The 15,185-nt window shown below is 39.9% G+C and overlaps 1 protein-coding gene across 1 annotated transcript in view; it reads right to left on the bottom strand.

Annotated features, from left to right (window-relative positions):
* SERINC2 (serine incorporator 2) overlaps window positions 1–8,380 on the bottom strand; it is a 32,991-nt gene extending 24,611 nt beyond the window's left edge. The window contains exon 1 of the mRNA XM_026679443.2: window positions 8,172–8,380. Within this exon, the coding sequence (XP_026535228.1) occupies window positions 8,172–8,210 (39 nt within the window). The 5' untranslated portion in view covers window positions 8,211–8,380. The remainder of the gene's footprint in view (window positions 1–8,171) is intronic.
* Window positions 8,381–15,185: the final 6,805 nt, after the last annotated feature.

Genomic DNA, 15,185 nt, shown 5'->3' with positions numbered 1-15,185 from the left:
AGAGCAAGACATTACTGGAACACATGGGGCAGGTCCCGGGCTAAATAAAGCAGATACGATAACTGCACACCAAGTTCACTGAATGACATTCATCGTGAAACCAAAATGGCAGCATCCATGCTCAGAAGGAAAGTCTTAATTTAAGGGCAATGCCAACTTCACATGCCTTTTGGGACCCTGCCCCAAACCTTGCCGTAAGCAACCTGCTCAGAAATGGCTTGGTATTCGATGGTCTTCTTCATGCATTGTGAGCCAATGCGGACTTGAATGGCATCTTTGAGGATGTAGCAATAGCATTTAGACTTATATACTGCTTCACAGGGCCTTACAGCCCACTCTAAGTGGTTTTACAGAGCCAGCCCATTGCCTCCAACAATTTGGGTCCTCGTTTTACCAACCTTGGAAGGATGGAAGGCTGAGTCAACCTTGAGCCTGGTGAGATTCGAACTGCCAAATTGCAGGCAGCTGGCAGGCAGCAGAAGTAGCCTGCAGTACTGCACTCTAACCACTGCGCCACCCTGGCTCATGTAGGCTGGTGCCTGCAGAGGTGTCTAACAATCACAGGGTCACTGCCACTTGTACGAGTGAGATTGGTCACAAGTCTGTCTGGGGAGCCTCTTGGCTCTTTTGCACACATTCAATGCAGGAACTATTTCACTGGCATCAAAAGTACATGGAGTGCCAGAGAATGCGTACATAACCATGCTCTCTAGATAAGTCAGGTTAAACAGTAACTCCACAGGATAAGTCACATAATATGCCGGTAGATATATCACACAGAGAAAATTAAGCACAGTGGGGAAGAAACCTTATTTTTATTTAGATTTGCTGCCTGTTATATTATTAGGTTGGATGAAGATAACAGTATAGACATATATGATTGTTCCCCCAAATCCAGATAGGGGCAAACGTCTTTAGAAGCAGTCAAAGGCAAACTTTTTGCTTTAGTCTGGAATGGTAAAGGCAAATCTCTGAAAGTTAACAAGACACAAACAAATGTCCCTAAATGTCCCTCTGTGGCACAGTGGTTAGAGTGCGGTACTGCAAACTACTTCTGCAGCCAGCTGCCTACAATTTGGCAGTTCAAATCCCACCAGGCTCCAGGTTGACTCAGCCTTCCATCCTTCTGAAGTGGGTAAAATGAGAACCCAAATTGTTGGGGGCAATATGCTGACTCTGTAAACCGCTTAGAGAGGGCTCTAAAGCACTATAAAGCGGTATATAAGTCTAAGTGCTATTGCTATTGCTAAATGCAAAGGTTTCCTCCCCATACTCATTCTGCCTTGCATAATCACAAGAGAACATACTCTAACACCACTTAAACATTTGTGCAAATGTTTCTAAGTGTGTGAAACAGTCTATACTGGCTAGTTGAAACACAAAGTACTCATGCTGAAGAGTACTCTTCCTGAGTTTTAGTACTGAAAGATACAGGCTAGCAATTCGGTACCTTACCGACTTTAAAAAACAAAAGCTTGCATGCAAAATTAAGAATAATTCAATATAATATTCCCATCATGGCATGTGCCTGCAAAAAACACCTCCCTGCAAATTAATGAAACAGTATCTATTGTGAATGAGCTCCATGTGTCATCCAAACTAGGACTGTGGTCACAAAAAGGTACTTAGAATAAATAGTAAATAACGCAAGTAAAGCCAGGAAACCCTTCATGCAAAAGAAATGACAAGCCACAGACAACTTATTGAGCTACTCTTAAATATCTTTATACATCCAGATTTCACTCTAGTATATGATCCCATCCTGCATGATTCAGTGGCCCATGCAACCTTGGAAAAAACTCAGTATGTCTCAGTTATCCCAGATAAACCTATCACATGAACATGGCCAGGACATGTGAAGATATTGAGCATTAAGAAAATTTTAATAGTTGAATTTAAAGTAGTTGAATTTAAAATTTTATATATTTCATCCCTTTTAGGAGTTTTATTTCTGTGGATCTGCGTTAAAGCACAACAATCTGGGGCAAAAATACATAAGTGGTTAGAAAAGATGATAGGAAAACATGTAGATTTTAAACCTGGACTATTTTTATTAGGTATAACATCAGAAAAACTTGATAAGCATAGTATATATTTAATATTGCAGGTCTTCACAGTAGTGAGGATTATATCTGCACAATATTGGAAAAATGAAGAAACAGAGAGAGACAAAGAGATAATTTGGAAGATACTAGATTGTGCAGAAATGGACAGACTTACACTGAAGATTAAACAAAAAGTAGACACAGAATATTATCAAATATGGACTTTATTTTACCAGTGTTTGGAAAAAAGGGGTGAAGATTAAGAGTGTAATCTGTACTGTTAAGCAATTAAATGACCCAGACCAGAGGTCTCCAACTTTAAGCCTGGCAAACTTCAACTCCCAAAATTCTCTAGCCAGCTTTGATGGCAGGGAATTCTGGGAGTTGAAGTCCGCCAGGCTTAAAGTTGCCAAGGTTGGAGACCCCGATCCAGACAACACAATGTTTATTAAGCACTAACACATGTAAACAACAGAAAATCAATCTTTTTGTTAAAATGAATTTTATTTCTCTCACCTTCCATTTGATGTATTTTTTAAAACTGCTCTGCTCTTTTAATGTGTCTTACAGTTGTCTTTACTACTATCATTCTGAGCCAAATGAGCTCATTTGCTTTTCAGAGAAAAGGCATAATTTTTTTTTACTGAAATTAAATAAGGCCAGGTGAGAAACAGGTGGCCTAAAATGCCACTTTGCTCTCGTTTCATCCTGGGATTTTTCTTGTTTCTTCCTATGCTTGACCTAGGCACGCTTCTCTAAAACATCCAGAGGGACATTTTTGAAAAACAGCTGAGACTTAACTGATTCAAGGTGATGTGGCCAAAAACCTTGTAATAGCAATAGCACTTAGACTTATATACCGCTTTATAGTACTTTACAGCCCTCTCTAAGCAGGTTTACAGTGTCAGCATCTTGTCCTCAACAATCTGGGTCCTCATTTTACCCACCTCAGAAGGATGGAAGGCTGAGTCCAACCTTGAGCCTGGTGAGACTCGATCTGCCAAACTGCAGGCAGCTGGCTGCAGCAGAAATAGCTTGCAGTACTGCACTCTAACTACTGCACCACCGAGGCTCTGTCACTTGTCTGGAGTTCAATGAGTTTGAATCCATTTCAGGAGCTTTTCTAGGAGAACAGCCATTTAAAGGAGCACGGCTTATACAGTTTTCCTGTTTTGACACTTTGGAGAGCTTGGATGCAATGCAAATCCAGAGTCAACAAATTACTTGGTAAATACTAACTGGTGAATACCGTCCTTTCAGAGTTTACACTTCCACGATACTCCAACTTTGACCATACAAACAAGACCACAGAATGGAACAACTCGCTGTGGCCAGCTCACCCTGGTTGTCTTGCTGGGGTCAACTTACTACAGGGCAACTCACCGTGGACTCTACTAACTCTCTACTAACTCGCTATGGGACAATTCAGCGTAAGACAACTCAAGAGTTAGTTCTTGCAGCTTACCCCAGCCTCAAGAACTTCTAATGAGAAGGTTCGAACTTGAAGCAAGACAAAGCCCACTGCAATTCACTTATCCCACTTGAGTTATCGTGCATTCAATTGTCCAGTGGCAAGTTGTCTCATGATGAGTTGGCCAGTGTGAGACGGCTACGGCAAGTCAGCCATGGCAAGTTGTCCTAGACCCACATGACCAAGCCTTTTGTACAATGTTGCATTCCTAAACAGCCGGAATTCAGATGCTTTTAATTTGCTTTTTCTCCTATTATTTCTACTTCCGTTTAAACCAGTGGCCCCCAACCTTTTGGGCACCAAGGGACCGGTTCCAGAGAAAGAGGTTTTTTCATGGACCGGAGGGGGTGTGGTTTCGTGTGCTGCCTGCATCTCACAGATAGGACTTCACTTGTTTGTGTGGCCTGGTTTCTGGCATGCCGTGGACTAGTGCCCGTCCTCAGACCCGGGATTGAAGATCTCTGGTTTAAATGTTTTATTTTGTATTTTTGGATATCTGTTTTTTCCAAACTGTAAAGATTTTTTTTAACATTGGCTGGAGCTGGTTAACTAATAGTGTGGATAAACATGCTTTAATTAGTTGACTCTCAAAAGTTCTCCAGGTTGTGGCATTCTATTTCATTGCTACTTAACAGCAAATTGTTTTTGTCTGGGTATTCCAAGAATTAGGAACAATGTGCTTCCCTCCCTGAAGTTTCCATTCAGGAGGTCCAGAAAACAGTAATAGGCATGCAACAATATCCTTATCTTGCCTTTCCTTTTACAAACTCTTTCAATGCAACTGTCTTATTCATAATTGGGTGTATTTCTTAATCCACTAAAACATACAACTTCCTGATTGGTTCAAGCAGTAACCCTGTCCACAGTCACCATTTATAGAAACTTTACAGTTTCCTACATTTCCTAACTGTTGCTGCATTACACATCACACTTTTTTTATGCAACACACCAGACTTTGAAATCCCCTGACACATTTCTGTCTCCCAATTGTCCGATGCTAACAGATATTCTTTTTTTTTAAGTCAAGTTTTATATATATATATATATATATATATATATATATATATATATATATATATATATATATATATATATATATATATATATATGTTTTCTTAAGTTTTCTGCTGACATGTATGGTGTTGGCTGGTTGTTCGGTTTTCCCACGTCATTGTAGTTCTTTTAAAGTTGTAGCGTTTCAGCAGAATCTCATCTGCCATCATCAGGCTTCTGTTTGTGTCCGTCTGTGGGTCAGACTTTTACAGTGGTTTCAGATTTAAATTTGGGGCAGCCTATTGCCCCAAATTTAAATCTGAAACCACTGTAAAGTCTGACCCACAGACGGACACAATACAGAAGCCTGATGATGGCAGATGAGATTCTGCTGAAAGCTTGCTACAACTTTAAAAGAACTACAATGACGTGAAAATACTCCAACTAAGCCGAACACCATATATATATATATATATATATATATATATATATATATATATATATATATATATATATATATATATATATATATATAAATATTATATATATATATATATATATATATATATATATATATATATATATATATATATATATATATATATATATATATATATATATATATATATATATATATATATATATATATATATATTGAATACAGTGTATTGTCCGGGCATACCATTTTACAAAAAGGAAAGGGGGAAAAAAGATAAAACATATACTGATAGCAATAATAATAATATAAAAATAATTCTAATCATATTTATAATTATATTTGCTTATTTATGTTCTTATTAAATATATAGCATACATATAATTATAAGCAACATTCATATTTTACTTAAACATAACAATATTCTTTCTTCATCTAATTTCTACCTCTTATCTCCAACCATTGATAAAACTTATTCCACATTAAATAGTATTCTGTGTCTCCTTTATCTTTTATTTTCAATGTCAATCTATCCAACTCTGCACAGTCCAATAACAGATACTCTGAGCGAGTCTGGTGTAGTGCTTAAGGCAGGGGTGACAAACTCGCGGCCCATGGGCCTAATATATCATGTGCTGGCCATGCCCACCCCCGGTTTAACAAAGAGGAAAAAAGTTGTGATACATCACGTGACAACATGTCATCGCAAGTTTGGGTGAAGAAGGCATCAGGCTAGAAACTAGGAGACCATTAATTATAGTCCTGCTTTAGATACAACGTCCATCTTGCTCTAGCCTTTCTCTCAGCCCTAGGAGACAAAGCCAACTACTGCTGAAAATCTTGATAAGAAAACTGGAAGGTTTTCAGGCAGTTGCCAGGAGTCAACATTGTCTCAAAGACAAAAAAAAAATTCCTAAGAACTTTTCACAAAGCCTTTACCCTCCATTGATTTTAATAGGACATACAATAGTCCCCTCCCACTTCACTGAGACTTACTGCTTCGTTCTGGATCCATAGATTGAAGTTTGAATTCCTTCGCTTCTAACAGGATTCAAGGAAAAAGATTCTACTCTCAACTACTGAAACTTTCTATCAACCCAGTCTACCTCACAAGATTGTTGTAGAGGAAAGATTTGGAAGAACAAGTGCGATACAAACTATCTGTTCTTTTTTTTTTTAAAAAAAAGTGTGGTATATAAGTTTAAAAACTAAAGGGATAAAAGATCGATATTATTTTACAAACTACAAACAAGAATCTTGCCAATAAGCAATTTAACTATCACTGTAATAATAATCAATCACCAATAGCCTCACACACATAAATATGCCACTCAGAGAGGTTCTATCTCATTAAGTTTTAATAGTCAAGATTCTTGGCAACAGCTGTGTTTTCTTTAGAAGAGCTTCTGCTAAAAGCTTTGCAACATCCACCAATTAAATCTTTTTAAAGTTTAATGCCAACAGCACATTCATTCAGAGGTCCACCCCACTGACTGCAATTTGGTTCACTCCCAGATGACTTTCTATGAAGTCATACCCTAAAGCAGGGGTGTCCAACCTTGGCAACTTTAAGACCTGTGGACTTCAACTCCTAGAATTCCTCAGCCAGCTTTGATGGGGAGTTTGGGAGTCCACAGGTCTTAAAGTTGCCAAGGTTGGAGACCCCCCCTGCCTTAAAGTGTGACCAGCCACCTCCTTATAACATGGTGTTGCCTCACACCTGTCTTCCCAATTCCACTCTCAGTTATGGCTTCCAGGGCACAGATAACACCCTGCAAAAAATAAAAATAAAAACCTTCCAGCAACATCACTGCAAAAATTACTGTTGACATAAACTTCATTTCCCAGACACCAATTATTAGGTTTTTTTTTTTTTAAAAAAAAGCATTCTTGGTGGGAGGATTCAGAAGAATGAGAAAAGTGGCTGCTTTCCTGTGTCAGTTGGTCCCAATTTTAGAGAAGTAAAACACAAAACATCTGTGAAAGACATGCATAAAAACAGAATACTCATACAGGCATCTTTAACTAACCCCAAGGAAAAAAGATTACTGTGTAACTTCATGATTACACCAACTTTCTCAAAGATTCGCTGAATGTCTTCAGCCTGATTGGAATTTATAATACAATAAATGTGTATTTATTGGTGGCAAATACTCCACCTTAACTTCTACCAGAAGCTCATTCAGTTTAAAACTCAGCCACTGCAAGATGACTGAGAAAATGGGACAGCCAAGGCAACTTTGGGTTCAAAAGAAACTGTCTGAAACAGTGAAATATTAAATTGTTATTACACCACAGCTAAAGGAACAGATTTCCTTCCCATCTGACCACCTGAGTTCAAATGTTTGGTGAGGGTTGAACAGGATGTAAAAAAAAACAACACCTACAACCGTGGTTCGGTTCAATAAACTACAATTAAGCCAACCCTGGTTGAGACCAGTCTGAGTGAGAACCTAGTCTTTCGTCCATCCATTTTTTCCCCCAAAATAAAAAGGAGGCCAAGGAGAAATTAAGGAGCTATCCACAAGCCTACTGGCAACTCCCGGTTGCACAGCGAGGAAACAACCTGCGAGTTTCCCAACCTCGAGTTTCTCAAGGAAGCAACCAGGAAGTATCGCTCGGATCCCAAGACGGAACACAGACAAGCGGTGCTGGGGGGGGGTATATATCTTTGTATAAGAGCCACACCTGTTGAATTTCCTCCTTTGGGTTATCCGCATAGTTACAAAGTACCCTGCAATCTACGGTTCCCATTTACCTGTATTTACTTCCTTTGTTCATTTTTTAAATGTTCATACCTACACTTCTTATCTTGTACATGTTTGGCAAACAAATACACCTTTCTCCGTGGGGCGTGAACGAAAGAGGGGGAGGGGGAAGAGTGGGGATCATTGGGGGCGAAAGAGAGATTTTCCCAGGGGGGAAACCAAGCAAGAGAGTTCAACTTTTCGCCTGTTTCCGAGTAAAGCAGGGTCGGAGGGGGACCCAAAGAAGCGGGTTCCTCAATAACTGGGGAGGGGGAGAGGAAGGGGCGAGAATGGCGTCGGTCTCGGGTCCCGGACTCCTCCTTCCCCTCTTCACCTCCCCCTCCGGGCCAGTCCCCCCTCAAAAAGAACCGAAAAGTCGGGGAAACAACGCGTCTCCGTTTGACCCGAGGGAAAAAAGCCTCGGGAAAGTCAGTCTGTCTCCCCCGCCCCACTCCCCACACGGGAAATGAGACACTCACGCAGCTCAGCAAAGAGCAGACCCCCAGGCACGCTCCCATGTCGTCGGCCACGCCTCCGGAGCCCCCCCACGTCTGGCGAAGTCAAGTTCGCTCCGGCGCTGTTCCCGAAAGCGGTCGACTCCTCGGTTCGGCTCGGCTCGGCTCGGCTCCGTTTTTCAAAGCGCGAACCTGCCGAAACCACTCGGCAATCTTCGGCTGCCTTCGCTCTCCCCGCTCTCGTTTTTTTTTTTTTCCCGAGGCTGCTTTCCCAGACTCTTTGGCCACGCCCCTCGCCTCTGCTGGCGGGGAGGAGGGGGGCGGCCCGGCGGCACACCTGGTTTCCAAGGGGCGGGGCGCGCATCAGTAAGCGGGTTGAGGTGAGGGGGTCACGTGACGAGCCCGAGAGGTTGCGGGAAGCGAAGGATTCGGCTGCTTAGGGAGGCTTTGGATGTGGACCTGTCAGTCCGAGAGGCGTGACGTCAATTGAATCACCTTCCTTTTTTTTAAAATGTTTTTTTTTTACAAACATATCGTGGGTGTGAATAGGGTGGCACCTGAGTGTCTTACCTTTTAGTACAAATAAAATAATATTCTTCATATTTACTGCAATTGACAAGTTTGGGTAATAATACACATATTTTCTTGAATTATAATCTTCATTATTTCATTATTTGATATTTCAGTATGTTATTTTTATGCCCATCACCATATTCTAAATATCACTCCTTTTACTACAAATGAAATATTAATAATTGTATTTGTTGCATTTAACTGACTTATATAATTCTAATAGTAATACACATATTTATGTTAAATTATAGTCTTCCATTGTTTAAGTATTCAATATTTCAGTATTTTTAATGCCAATCCCATATTCTAAATGTCACTCCTTTTACTACAAATAAAATATTAATAATCGTATTTGTTGTATTTAACATACTTGTATAGTAATACACATATTTATGTTAAATTACAGTCTTCCATTGTTTAATTATTCAATAGTTCAGTATGTTATTTTTATACCAATCACCATATTGTTCAAACATTCTCAATACTACCATCATTCAAATTCTAATTTCCCCTCTTATTGCTACTTCACCTTATTATATAAAGATGTTTATTCCACTAACCTCCTTCTCTTTGTTTCCATCCCCTTTCTAATGTTTAATTATGCCACCATTACATTTAAAAACATTCCCTTTCAATCTACATTTTAATACAAATAAAGTAATATTCATCCTATTTACTACATTTGACAAGCTTATGTAGTTCTGATAATACATTAGTTTTATATTGTGTTAGCCGCCTTGAGTCACCACAGGCGAATAGGCGGCAATATAAATTAAATAAATAAATGAATAAATAAATAAATAAATAAATAAAATACACATATTTTTGTCCAATTATAATTTTTCATTATTGACTCGCCTTCCTTGTAGAGGCAGGGTAGGGGCAATTGGTATGGAACTGTGGCTTAGAGCTGTAACCAGGATTGATGCTCCTCGCCAGCACATTGGGGATATTCCCTCCCCTCCACCTTTCAGCACCATGGGTCTTGAACAGAGGTGGGTATTCAGCAGGTTCTGACCAGTTCTGAAGAATCGGTAGTGGAAATTTTGAGTAGTTTGGAGAACCGGCAAATACCACCTCTGACTGGCCCCGCCCCCATCTATTCTCTGCCTCCCAAATCCCAGCTGATTGGCTGGCTCTCCTTTGGTTGCCCTGCACAGGAGAACAGAGCTGGAAAGCAGGTTAGTGGAATGGGGATGGAATGGGATTTTGCAGTAACCTTCCCCTGGAGTGGGGTGGGAATGGAGATTTTACAGTACCCTTCCCCTGCCATGCCCACCAAGCCACACCCACCAAGCAATGCCATGCTCACCAAGCCACGCCCACAGAACTGCTAGTAACATTTTTTGAATCCTACTGTTCTTAACCAGGCTTCATCTAAATTAAGGAAACACAAACTAAGTGTAAAATCAAACTTATTTTAATGCAATGCTGGGAATTTTTTTTGCATGCCCAGCCAAAACTCATTAGACACAATTCTCTGAGATAAGCTCATGCCTTTCAGGGTTGTGGAAGGCTGTCAAGAAACAGAAGTACTGGGGTGATTTGAGGCTAGTACCGGATGTCTTCCTGCCCCGTTTTACTTCTAGATTGAAATAAGGAAAGCTGCAGGTGCTACTTTATCCTGGAGAAATAGGATTGAATGTCTCATAAAAATAATGAAATTACAATAATATTTTGGAAGTAGAAAACTGGGTTTGACTCTTCTCCAAGTTATGGTTGGCAGGGTTGACACATCATGCTACATGACGTTACACGGCTGGCCTGGCCCCATCAGATTCTGCCCCATCCCAAAGATGGGACTATAGCAAGGGTCTTCAAACCTGGCGAGTTTAAGACTTATGAACTTCAACTCCCAGAATTCCTGAGTTAACATGACTGGAGGAAGAATTCTGGGAATTGAAGTCCACAAGTCTTAAAGCTGTCAAGTTTGAAGACCCCTGGACTATATAGTATTTCAGTACTCTGTGTGTGTGTGTGTTTACACACACACATACACACACTATACTGAAATACTGTATATCTTTAGTTTTTACATAGAAAGCCAGTTTGGTGTGGTGAAGATGCCAGGCTAGAAACCAGCAGACTGTCAGTTCTAATCCCACTTTATATATAAAGCCAACTGGGTGACCAGTTACTCATTCTCAGCCCTAGGAAGGAGGTCATGAAAAACCTTATCAAGGAAATTGCAGGGATTAGTCCAGGCCAAGGGTCTTCAAACTTGGCAACTTTAAGACTTGTGGACTTCAACTCCCAGAATTCCTGAGCTAACATGACTTGGAGGAGGAATTCTGGGAGTTGAAGTCCATAAATCTTAAAGCTTGTCAAGTTTGAAGTCCCCCAGTCCAGGCAATCACCAAGAGTGTCAACTCTGACTTAAAGGAACCAAAAGAAAATGATGACAACTAAGGAGTGAACAGGTACAAACTGTCCCGCCACAAGAGAGAGAGGCCATTATCCTTATTCCAACAGGAATGTTTAAACCTGAAAATTATTCTTAAAATAGTTCCTATCCCTGATACCTATCTATTCTTGGGCTGGGTTCACTTGGTTTCAGAATTTTACAAACCATTTGTCTCTGTGTGTTTGTGTATAATTAAAATAGTTTCAAACAAGAAGATAATAGCTAACAGAAGAAAGAAAAAAGAAAATAGTGCAAAAAAAAAAAAGATTATAGAATACAGAAAAGGAACAATAAAGTGGCTTGTTTTCTTCAGAACAGTTATAAATAAAAGTATGTTTTGACCTCATTTTCTAAAGTTACATCCTGACTCTCTTTTTTCTACAATCTATCCTGTTTAATCATCAGAAGCATAATTCAAAAGTTATTTCTTTATTTTTACACAGACACAAAATCATAAAAGGCTCCCAGTCACCAATAAATTCTCTAATCAAAGAAGCAAGCCAATGTATTCATTTCAGTAAAATCTGTCAACCTCACCAACCATCCCTCCGGAGTGGATAGGCTCAAATTTTTCCATCTTTGTGCATATAGTAATCTCACTGCTGTGATCATATATTGAATTAATCTCCTGTTGCTTTTTTTTTTCCTAACCGTTTATCCATTAATCCTAAAAGGAAAAGTTCGCTATATAATTTGTTGGACAAGTCCCAATACACACAGATTGCTCAACCCAGCTGGCAAAACAAAAGGGCTCAGTTTATATACAGCACAGAGCCAAAACCAGACACACCCTCATAATAATATAACAGAAAGTCTACAGACATTCGTATTATGGTTCAAAGCCATAATACAGGCGGGTTTTGTACAGTTCGCGAAACAAGCCATTGTATGGATTTGCAGAGCAAGGATTATTCTTAGCATATTGTGTGAACTTAATTGCAAGCTGTTTGCTATTAAACCCAACAAAGAAGCATGCAAAATCAGTTGCAGTCAGAATGAGCAACTGAAGACTCAGCCAGAAAGAGCAAAATTCATACAAGAAGAAGAAATGCCAGGCTGGGAGGGAGGGAGGGAGGGAGGGGGGGCAGGGACAAGCAAGGATTTCATGAGCAACCTGAGTTGCTGAAACTGAAATCAGACTGCACTGGAAATAAACCTGGAATAGAACTGGTGCAGAGGAGGGAGGGGTTTGATCAACCTCAAATGCAAGTTATTTTCTCTCTCTTGCAAACTGCCCCCAACTGTTCCAGAGCTGCTGGTACACAGCCACCCATACACCAGGCTGCTAAGTGAATTCTGCTTAGCTGCTGGGACTATATTTAGAGTCCTATGAAAGGGGTTAGTGAGTTGCCTGGAGCCAGCACAGTAACTAAAGAGGATGTCAATATAACAGCAGTCAGGGGATGAAAAACAACTGAGAGCTTTAAGTAAATCCTTTGGAATGAGCTGGGTTTGTGAAGGAGCACGTTGTGCCCTGCAAAACTGCAACTGGGACTAGAAGAGTGGGCAGTTAGTTGACTTCCCTGAAATGAAGGTGAAAAGATATGTGTGGATGGTTCGTGGAGAAGGTGAGGTAGTCCTCATTTATTGACCATTGAGAGTTATAATAGAACTGAAAATAAAGACTTATATCTGGTCCTCACAGTTACAACCATCAATGTCCCTGAGGTCACGATTGTGATTTGGGTGCTTGGCCACTGGCATGTATTTATAATGGTTGCAGCTTCCCAGAGTCACCTTCCCAGGGGACTTCCCACAAGCAAAGTCAATGAGTGGGGAGACCAAATTTGCTTAATGACTACGTGATTTGCTTAATAACTGTGACAAAAAAGTCATAAAATTGGTCACAATTCACTTAACTGCATTGCTTTCCTATCTATGGTGATAAGTTGCAGAATGCACAGCTAATGGGAGAAACAGATTTGGACCAATCTAGATTTGGGGGGTGGGGAGAACTACTGACTTTAAGAAAACCACTTTTTAAACTGTTACCTTTTCTTAAACCCTACTAGGAATTTTGAAAATATTTCTGGAGGAGAGTTATGTAAGACTATAGTAGCCAAAAATCTTGAGTCTTTTTCAGATTAACAAATTCCATTAAAAATCATATTCCCCAAAGTTTATGCCTCTTAATAAAATGTATTACCTGAAAAGGTGCTATCAGGCTCCATTTGATTTCAGGATTAAAAAAAAAGATTTTAAAGCAGGTTTGAACATTTAATGCTCACATTTTGGAAATAATAACAGACACCGAGTAGCCTTTCTCACCGACAGAACTATTTATAGCTAGTGTGAATCCATGCGTAAAAATACCCAGAAAGACCAAGAACAAAAAAGTAGCTTTTGCATTTTACTAAAGACTACCAGGATATTAAGAAACCAATAGCTGAAAAGTGTGATAGCCATCAATATTGCTTAATATTTGTGCACTGATTCTTTTGTGTCTTGAATATGGTATGCATTAGACTTCCTCAGAGGTATCTGGGTATCTACAGACCCCTCACATCCCGGGCATAAACTGTTTCAACTTCTTCCCTCAAGACAACGCTATAGGGCAGTGATGGCTAACCTATGACACGCGTGTCACTCGTGACACGCCGAGGCACTTTGACTGACACGCCTGTTGGTGTGGGGAAAACCTGCACATTTAGAGGCTGCCTGTGCTCTGCTCCAATCCCTGCTCCCTGCTTGTTGCGTGGAGGCGTGGTGTCACCGCTGCCGCAAGATCTTTGCAGCAGAGAACCAGTTTTAACCGCCATAAACTGAGGTTTGTCAGTTTCATTACCTCAGGAACACTACAGGAGGAAAGGAGATCCATGAGGTTCACAGCCCTGTAAGGTGGCCTTCCGATCCCCACATCCTGCACCTGCAGCCCTGAGACCAGGGAGACGAGTTTCACAGCCCTGTGTGATCACCCCAGCCCAGTCCGTCATAAACCAAATTATTGATATTTCTTGAAGTGACACACGACCTGAGGAAGGCTACACTTTTTCCCGGTTTTCAACACACCAAGCTGAAAAGGTTAGCCATCACTGCTATAGGGCATTGCAGCTAAAAGAACTAGACACAAGGTCATGTTCCCCACCATGCCATTTCCCTGCTAAACAATTAATTCCCACAACATTGTCTTATGTTCTGGGATGTCAAACTACCTAGAAGGGCTGTATTACCATTATTCTTCTCATCTTGCCTATTACCTATTTCCTTATCATCTTATGACTATAACTTCGTTGCTTGTATCTTACAATTTATATTGTTTTATTTAGTATCCTAGTATGGTCTGTACTGATTGTATCCTATGCCGATCATTAAGTGTTGTATCTTATGATTTATGATGAATGTATTTTTATGATGATAATTTATCACTTGTTGCTTGTACGTACACTGAGAGCTTATACAACGAAGACAAATTCCTTGTGTGTTCAATCACACTTGACCAATAATTCTATCTAATAATAATAATCTATCTATCATCTATCTATCTATCTATCTATCTATTAAACAAACAATTCCCTCAACACTGTTCAACTATTTACAAAGTGTGCACTACTATTATTGTATAATCTTCTCATCACTCCTTATCACCCATCCCCTCCCACTTGTGATTATAGCACTGTAACTTTGTCGCTTGTATTCTTACGATTTATATTGACTGTTTCCTGGTATGATTTGATTGTTGATTGTACCTTATGACTATCATTAAGTGTGTTGTACATTATGATTCTTGATTCTTAATGAATGTATCTTTTCTTTATGTATAGTGAGAGTATTTATACCAAGACAAATTCCTTGTGTGTCCAATCACACTTGGCCAATAAAAGTATTCTATTCTATTCTATCTATAAACCACACTTTACAAATCACAAAGCTGGGTTCACACAAGGTGCTAAGCCAAAACCAAACAAACTATTGTGACAATGTAGCATCATGTGTGAACCAAGAAATGCAAATACATTTGGGATTTCAGCTCCCATCCACCATAGTTAGAAGGGTCAAAGGCCAAGAATTGTGGCAAGTTGTGGCCCACAAAATCTTGAGACTGCCTGCCCTTCTTCTCAAGG

Source organism: Notechis scutatus, chromosome 8, assembly GCF_049901735.1.
Source record: "Notechis scutatus isolate UNSWTSFEM ecotype Mainland chromosome 8, rNotScu1.2, whole genome shotgun sequence".
In the NCBI taxonomy this organism is placed as follows: domain Eukaryota; kingdom Metazoa; phylum Chordata; class Lepidosauria; order Squamata; family Elapidae; genus Notechis; species Notechis scutatus.
The sequence above is the reverse complement of the archived record's forward strand: the minus strand, read 5'-3'. Positions and strand labels throughout refer to the sequence as shown.